Source organism: Leuresthes tenuis, unplaced genomic scaffold, assembly GCF_036924035.1.
Source record: "Leuresthes tenuis unplaced genomic scaffold, fLeuTen1.0.hap1 SCAF_4, whole genome shotgun sequence".
Lineage (NCBI taxonomy): Eukaryota > Metazoa > Chordata > Actinopteri > Atheriniformes > Atherinopsidae > Leuresthes > Leuresthes tenuis.
The window spans coordinates 1649846-1658738 of record NW_027325358.1 but is presented as its reverse complement, the minus strand read 5'-3'; the positions used below and the strand labels follow the sequence as shown (position 1 = coordinate 1658738).

The window sequence follows — 8893 nt, the reverse complement described above, 5'->3', positions numbered from 1 at the left end:
ATAAAATAAAAATCTAATACCTAAATATGCTGAGATTAATACTCAATATTTTCTAATAAAAAGTCAAATACACGAATGAGATAAAGAATAAAAATATGAGAGAAAAGATCTGAGACAAAATTTCACAAACTTTGATCTTTAATGAATAAAATAATTGGATGAAAAATTTTAAAAAAGAACTTTGTGGTGAATAATGAGGCAAAAAGTCCCATTTCTGAGATGAAACATCAATAATTCAATCTATAATTCACCATGTAAAAATGTCAAAAAGTCCAAATAAAGACAGAATGAGACAAACAAACTAAGAGTGAAACAGTGGCAGGATTCTGATGTTGAACATCAGGAACTTTCAATCCAAAGCAGATGTTGTGGACTGTTAAAGTCTGTAGAAACAGGACGGTGGCTGCTGGGGGACAAAAGGCTGCTATGAGTTAAAGAAAGGATGGCTGCTGGGCTCTTCTCCTCTCCCACTCCAGCCGGGAGGAAGAGGTAAAGGATCAGTTCAGTCCTCTTTGTGGGCGTTCAACAACAACATTCAGCAACATTCTGCCATCAGAGACTAGCTCCAGTCCAGCTGTCCTTTCATCATCTAACAGGAAGTGAATGTGAACAAACATCAGCATGAACCCTGGCTGCTCAGCAAACGTCTGCTCATTGGAGCAGAATCAGAGAAGATCTGTCAGCAGGTTGGAAATTCATCTGGGCTGATTGCAGCTCAGTGATTCCTCTCTGATGTCACAGTTTGTCACATGTGCAGCAAACTAACTGCAGCTGACACCAACTGAATGGTCTCAGCTGCAGAGAAACACAACATACTGATATTCAGTGTGAAGCTTTGACTGGAAACACAGAAAAACAACATCCTGGAAGAATGGCAGCTTCCATCTTTAAAGGACTGGAAGAGGAAGAAGTTTCCAAGGAATCATTCAGAAGAGTTTCAACCAGAAACTGACTGAATCCATGAATCTGAAAAGGTGTTTCTGAGTGAAAGAGACAGACATGTACAGACTGAACTATCTGTTCAACAGTGATTCTCTGACAGGAGGAAACTCTTTATGCTCAACACAGAGACACCGAGGAACCAGGTGACCAGGACCTGAACCCAGGAAGCAGAGGTTCTTCAGTGAATGTGGTGTTGAAGGTGTGGAGGTGGATCAGTGTGTCAGAGGAGACTCTGTAGAAGGACAGAGTGCCAGCAGGACGGTCCAAATACACTGCTGCTCTGTTAGAGACAGAAGAGGAGGAGGAGGAGGAGGAGGAGGAGATGATGTCTGTTTCTCTGTTATTGTGATAAACAGAGTAGCCTCTATCAGAGCAGCTCAGACTCCAGGACTGATTATTCCATCCAAACAAACAGTCTATGCCTCTTCCTCCCCTGCTGATTCTTCTGTAACTCACTGATATATAAACTCTTCCTCTCCACTCGACCTCCCAGAAACAGCGACCAGTCAGAACATTTCTACACAGCAGCTGAGGACACCAGTGATTAAATCTGTCTGGATGATCAGGATATGACTGAACCTCCACCACATATGTCACCTTCCTGTTGTCGTCAGACAGTTTCAGTTTCCTGCTCACTGTGTTTGTGTCGATGGTGAGTCGACAGGAATCTGATGGAGAGAACAAACACAATCCAGCTGCAGTTATTGATCTATCATCTGTTCACTTTGATCAGTGAGTGATGTGACAGTGTGAAGATGGCTGGATGTCATGAATCAGATGAAGAACACACTTACACTTCCTCAGACCTGGTGTCAGCCATCGTTCTCCAGCAGGCTCCACCCTGAAAGGAGGAGGGGGGTCAGAGAGTCTCTTTCAGCATGCACACATGGACATTACATGGCTCTCTCACACACATTGTTCTACACTGAGAGAGGAACAGTCCAACATCTGGACACATCCACTGGAATGGAGCATCTGGAAACTAGAATGAAAGCTGACCAACACTGACACGTACAAACTGCTTCCTTCAGCCATCTTCTCCTTTTCATCTCTTCACATGAGGAACACTGCAAAAACTCCTGATCTGACCCAGAGCTGCAGCCTCTTTTCTTGGATTATTAGAGCTGCCGTTAAAGTTAGCAGCACAACAGCGGTGAGTGTATCAGTACAGCTGCTTTTAATTCATGCTCCAGAGCTATCTCAACTAGAAAATATGGTTAGCTTGTATCTTCTAGGTTGTTCTTTGCTTCATTCAGTCAGAGTTCCACATCCTTCATCAGAGATCAGCAGCACAAATGTTCAGAGTAAAACTGCAAAGATGGCTAAAGCTTGTTTTAAGGTCCCAGTATGGTTTCCATGATGACGTCACGGTGTCATGCCGGCCATATATTATGGCGCGAGTCGATGCGCCAGTAAATGCAATCTTTTGAGTCGTCTAAATTCTTTGAGCACACCTGTACACAGACTCTGAGCCAGGTGTACCTCTCCATACCTGAGTTTGTGTGGATCCTTCAGTGCGGCCCTCAGCAGCTTCACTCCTGAGTGTCCTGGATGGTTGTAGCTCAGGTCCAGCTCTCTCAGATGGGAGCGGTTGGAGGTCACAGCTTCAGCCAGAGAAGCACAGCCTTCCTCTGTGATCAGACAGCCTGACAGGCTGCAGACACACAGAACAACACAACTGGTTTAACTTTATTAATCCAAGTTTCTTACATGTTAAATCAATAATAAATGAGGAAATGTTGATAATGTAGCTTCTTAAATGCTCAAAAAGATGGTGAAAAAGTCTCTGTCATCTGTACAGAGTAAAGGACAGAGCTGTTTGTATTTCCTGAGAAGGCTGAGGTCCTTCAACATCTGCAAAAAACTGCTGCAGATGTTTTACCAGCGTCCTTCTACGCTGTGGTTTGCTGGGGAGGTAGCAGCATCGATCTTCATGTATCTATCTTCAGCACATCATCATCTTTGTGATAATATAATTATCTCACACTTGGTTCATCTACGACTGTTTTGCTTGTTTAATGTAATCTTAGAGACAATCCTTGGAAACATCATATTAAGCTGCTCTGTGAAGCCAAAATACACTGCTGGTCCAAAGGAAACTGGTAAGATAATCGGATAATTACTGACGATTATGTTCACAAATCAAAGCTGGTTTTCCATCATAACAAGTTAGTTTTAGTCACAGAGACTGTATGAAGCTGAAACAGCAGAGAATCCTGACCTGAGAGCTTCCAGGTTACAGTTTGGACTCTTCAGTCCATCAGACAGCTGCTTCACCCCTGAATCCTGCAGGTTGTTGTTACTCAGGTCCAGTTCTGTCAGACTGGAGGACTGGGAGCTGAGAGCTGAGGACAGAGCTGCACAGCTTCTCTCTGAGAGGTTACAGCCACTCAGTCTGAGGAGGGAATAATGATATAAATCTGTGACTTTCTCTCCTATAAAAACAGCAGCAGTATATTCATACACATCCCTCCATATCTGTACTTACAGAGCTTTGTTGGAGGCTTTGACCACTGGCAGCAGCCTCAGAAGAACGTCCTCTGAAGCAGAGTATTTCTTCAGGTCAAACACATCCAGATGTTTTCCTGGTGACAGTAAGATGAAGCCCAGAGCTGACCACTGAGCAGGAGACAGTTCATCTGTGGAGAGACTTCCTGAACTCAGGGCCTGTTGGATCTCCTCCACCAGAGAACGATCATTCAGTTCATTCAGACAGTGGAACAGATTGATGCTTCTCTCTGCAGACAGATTCTCACCGATCTTCTTCTTGATGTAATCAACTGTTTCCTGATTGGTCTGTGAGCTACTTCCTGTCTGTGAGCTACTTCCTGTCTGTGACCTACTTCCTGTCTGTGTGCTACTTCCTGCCTGTGAGCTACTTCCTGCCTGTGAGCTACTTCCTGTCTGTGAGCTACTTCCTGTCTGTGTCAGCAGGCCTCGTAGGAGACTCTGATTGGTCTGCAGGGAAAGACCCAGGAGGAAGCGGAGGAACAGGTCCAGGTGTCCATTTGGACTCTGTAAGGCCTTGTCCACAGAACTCTGATGGAGATATTTTAGTTTCTTTTTGTCTTTGAATGATTTAAACCTCTTCTTTTGTTCTCTCATCAGATTAACTCCAGACTTGATGAAGGTCAGATGGACATGAAGAGCAGCCAGAAACTCCTGAACACTCAGATGGACGAAGCAGAACACCTTCTCCTTCTTCTGTGTGAACACTCCTGAGTACACTGAGGCTGCTGAGATATCGATGCCACACTCTGTCAGGTCTGATTCATAGAAGATCAGGTTTCCTTTCTGCAGCTGCTCAAAAGCCAGTTTTCCCAGAGACTCAATCATCTTCCTGCTCTCTGGACTCCAGTGTGGATCTGTCTCAGCTCCTCCATCATACTTGACCTTCTTCACTTTGGCCTGAACCACCAGGAAGTGGATGTACATCTCAGTCAGGGTCTTGGGCAGCTCTCCTCCCTCTCTGGTTTCCAACACATCCTCCAGAACTGTAGCAGTGATCCAGCAGAAGACTGGGATGTGGCACATGATGTGGAGGCTTCGTGATGTCTGGATGTGGGAGATGATGCTGCTGGCCTGCTCTGAATCTCTGAATCTCTTCCTGAAGTACTCCTCCTTCTGTGGGTCAGTGAACCCTCTGACCTCTGTCACCATGCCAACACAGCCAGGAGGGATCTGATTGGCTGCTGCAGGCCGTGTGGTTATCCAGAGGCGAGCCGAGGGAAGCAGGTTCCCCCTGATGAGGTTTGTCAGCAGCACATCCACTGAGGTGGACTCTGTAGCATCAGTCAGGGGCTCCTTGCTGTGGAAGTCCAGAGGAAGTCGACACTCATCCAGACCGTCAAAGATGAACACAACCTGGAACTGTTCAAACCTGCAGATTCCTGCTGCTTTGGTTTCAGTAAAGAAGTGATGAACAAGTTCCACCAAGCTGAACTTTTTCTCTTTCAGCACATTCAGCTCTCTGAAAGTGAATGGAAACAGGAGCTGGATGTCCTGGTTGGCTTTGCCTTCAGCCCAGTCCAGAGTGAACTTCTGTGTTAAGACTGTTTTCCCAATGCCAGCCACTCCCTTTGTCATCACTGCTCTGATTGGTTCATCTCTTCCAGGTGGGAGTTTAAAGATGTCTTCTTGTCTGATGGATGTTTCTGCTCTGCCTGCTTTCCTGGATGCTGCTTCAATCTGTCTGACCTCATGTTCATCATTGACCTCTCCAGTCCCCCCCTCTGTGATGTAGAGCTCTGTGTAGATCTGATTCAGAAGGGTTGGGTTTCCTGCTTTAGGAATCCCCTCAAACACACGCTGGAACTTCTTCTTCAGAGCAGATTTAACTTTACGTCCACAAAGTTCTGAATGAGGACAAGAAATAACATCAGTAAACAGACATTTCCACCCTGTAAAGAATGAGTATTTGAACATGTGTTGTTCTGTGAGCTGAGACATCAGTAAATGTGTCATTTATCCAGCAGGTTAAATCTTTAGAGAAATCCTCTTACTGCTCTGCAGACGCTCAGCCAGCTCCTCCTGCTTCATTCTCCTCAGGAAGTGAACTGTGATCTTCACTAATGCCTCTCTGCTGCTCCTCTGCTCTTCATCCTCACCCTCCCTCTGACTCTCTAAGCATTCTGGGTAATCTGCACTCAGGACCTTCTGGATCTTCCTCAGCTCCTCCTTCACAAAAGTGAGCATGTTGTCCTCCAGCAGCTGGAACAGAATACTATATGAATGAGCCAATCAGGCTGAAATCATGGAGCCAAACATCAGATCCATGTTGGACACACTGACAATCCGCTGGTCTGCAAAGTGCAGCCTGGAGATGACTGTGAACACAATAGATGGAAAAGTAGCTGCTGTACATGTACAGACCATAAATATGGAGTCCAGCTGTGTCTGATGCTGCTGGGCAGACTGACCACTGGGAACCTCTGAGCTCTGCTGGTCCACTCTGTGGAGGAATGATGAAGAATGAGCTCACATTGTGTCTGTCCACACAGAGACAAACACAAGGTAAAGGTCCATGGAGGGATGTGTGGATGTGAACAGTGAACCAGAGGACTCCCTGCAGTGGGAAAGCTTTACTGGTCCTGCTGATCCCGCTGAGAATCAGCAGCTCAGTCTGCAGCTGCTTGGAGCTTTCAGCTCACTTTGGTTGGGTCCAACAGCTCTCACCGAGCCCTTCAGAAAGCTTTCCCTCCCTGCTGAGGTGCCCTGGAGCAAGGCAGCCAGAGTGTGTGCTTGGATCAGACTGGTTGTTCTGGGCAGCTCCCAGTGTGAAGGCCTCAGACGATGACTGTACAACATCATCTGATGATTATCTCCCAAAGACAGGAGGCAAACTTTCACTGTAGCTTCCTAAAGCTCAGTTTAGTTCACTGGAAGAAGCAGAGTTACTGCCTGTTACCAAGTTTCATTTCAGTCTTTCAGGACGAACTTTTGTTCTGTTGCTCACTAATTTGAACTTCTCAAAGCTTTAAGCAGCTAAGCAGCAGCCTGCTGACTGTTCCTCTCCTGAAGCTGGAACACAGCACCTCCATCAGCTGGATGGGGTTCAGACGTACAGCTTTTTAATTCTAAATAAATCTATCTGTCCTCCTCCATCCAGCAACACCTGCCACCTGAGTGGAAGTTCCTGTTAGAGCCAAAGCCCAAAGGTGCCACCTGCTGGACCAGCTGCTGTCCTGCAGACACTCAGAAACACCTCCTCCAGCATCCTTCTTTCCTCTTTGACTGCTGTGTTTGTGGGAAACCTCCAACACACACCGCTTCACATATGAACATAGAAATGGATGAGAAACAGAGCTGAGCTCACATTAAACACATGCTGGAATAAAAGCTGTTCAGACCGACTCTGCTACATTTTACTCTGTGACAACATTTACACTCAGCTCACCTCCGAGAGGACGGATGTTGGCCTGATTTGATGTCAATAGGATGCTCCATTGACCAGTCACTCTTCATGGACACACAGCTGGGTCCTGGTCCAGGTTGGATCCTGTGAATAAAGGTGGTTTGGGGATGTGAGCTCTGACATGGAGAAGAGTCATGGACAGTTAGAGACGGTGGTCTCACCTCTGAGAGGATGGATGTTGGCCTGATTTAAAGTCATTATAACGACCCATTGAGTCGTCACTCTTCATGGACACACAGCTGGGTTCTGGTCCAGGTCCTGGTTCAGGTCCAGGTTCAGGTTCAGGTTGGAGCCTGTGAATAAAGGTGGTTTGGGGATGTGAGCTCTGACATGGAGAAGAGTCGTGGACAGTTAGAGATGGTGGTCTCACCTCTGAGCTTTGCTCCGGCTCTCATGTTCCCCACACAGAGTGGTTTTAGTGTCCTCACACTGATCCATGCTGCTGGATTCACATCAGCTCACACACTTCCTGCCTTCAGCTGCAGAGGAAACACAGATCATTCATCTGCACATCAACTCAAACCCTCCTTCCATCATTTGGGCTGTAAAAAGATCAGCTCCTCTGATTGGCTCAGATTCTCTGCCATCAGCTGCTGCACTTCTACTGTCAGTCCACTAGATGGAGATTATTTTACTGAGAAAGACGCACTTTTTAATGAGAAAACTGTCAAGAAATCATCAGATTCTCTTCTTTGTGTCTTCAAAGAGTCTTTCAGACACCTTCTACATGTAAATTTCTTCCCAGAAGCTGTAATGTGAACTCAAAGCTCATCAAAAAGTGGTCAGATAAGAGGATTATGAGGGAACACGGTTAACTGTTCACTCTCAATGTCAGAAGTCAGCACAAGATCAAGAGTATGATTAAGGCAGTGAGAAGGTCTGTGAATTAAAGGAAAGTTTGAACTTACACTTTGTTCACAGTTGAAGAAGAAGAAGACTCTCCGCTCCACAGACTGAGCCACAGGTGAGCTGCTTCCTGGAACCAGTCAGAGCTCCACCTGTGATGGAGGCGGGAAGGACCGGTCCAGCCGGTGGAGTTCATGTTAAAACACACCTCCAAGTTCCTGAACAACAAACTGATCTGACAACATTTCTTCTGTCTGAATGTCTTCTTGGATCCAGCCTGTAAATTCCAAAATCCAGAAATGTAGACTGTAGACACTGTTTTCTTTGGATTTAAAGCTAAAAGTGTGTTTGATGCACAGCAGCTTAACAGCATCAGAAGGTGAAGCTGAGACTCTCAGTAAAATCTGTTTTATTTGGTGTTTCAGTTGCAGAATAACAAGAGAACAAAAACAGAAACGAATGGAATTCATTTGTAGCTGTTATATGTTAAAGTCATGTTCAGAGTTCCTCTGTGAGCCTCAGTTTGGAAGCTTTGATATCTCTGCCAACATTAAGCTGATGATTTAGACCTCCATAAAGGACGCTCTTTAGCATCCTCCTCACAGCTCCTCCTGCAGCCTCCTGTCTCCTTCAGCTACATTTCAAACACTAAAACGAGTTTGAGTTCGGAGGACAGAGGAGAGGAGACAAGGAGGCACAGATGTAGGAGATGAGGTGCCTTCATCTTCACAGCTTCCTTCTCAGTTGACCAACATGGACTCAGAGATGCTTTTTCACATCTGAATCTGCTACAGCTGCTTCCCAGAGTCAGAGTTGTCAGAAAAACTCTCCTCCTCCGGCTGCTGCTGCTGCTTGGAGCTGCTGTGATCCTCCACATGTCTGCCTCCTGCTCTCAGGTGATGACTGCCGCCTCCAGAGGGCTCTGCAAACAAGGCTCATGGCTCCCGAGACACTGCGGTCCTCATAGTGTGAGGACCCAGCTGCTTGTGTAGCAGCAGGCATCCAAAAGGTGGCGATCTACAGCTGAGGCAGAAAAAGTACAGGAAGGAGGAAGCTCAAGTCCAAAGCAAGGGTGATTTAATGTGGGCATGGCAGGAAGACAACGGGGAGGAGAGGCTCGAAACGAACTGGATCAACAGACGGACAAACAACAGATGTGGAGACTTTATACAAGCTGAAGAGGACAGGAAG

The 8893-nt window shown here is 46.1% G+C and overlaps 1 protein-coding gene across 1 annotated transcript; it reads right to left on the bottom strand.

Moving 5' to 3' along the window:
* Positions 1–489: 489 nt before the first annotated feature.
* Positions 490–7365, bottom strand: LOC140305140 (NLR family CARD domain-containing protein 3-like). The gene is made up of 9 exons (XM_072383902.1): positions 7227–7365; positions 7018–7149; positions 5815–5893; positions 5445–5652; positions 3431–5297; positions 3164–3337; positions 2435–2596; positions 1737–1783; positions 490–1610 (listed from the first exon to the last, which is right to left on the bottom strand). Exons 1-9 carry the CDS (start codon positions 7292–7294, stop codon positions 1060–1062), a joined length of 3288 nt encoding a protein of 1095 aa, XP_072240003.1. The 5' UTR covers positions 7295–7365; the 3' UTR covers positions 490–1059.
* Positions 7366–8893: the final 1528 nt, after the last annotated feature.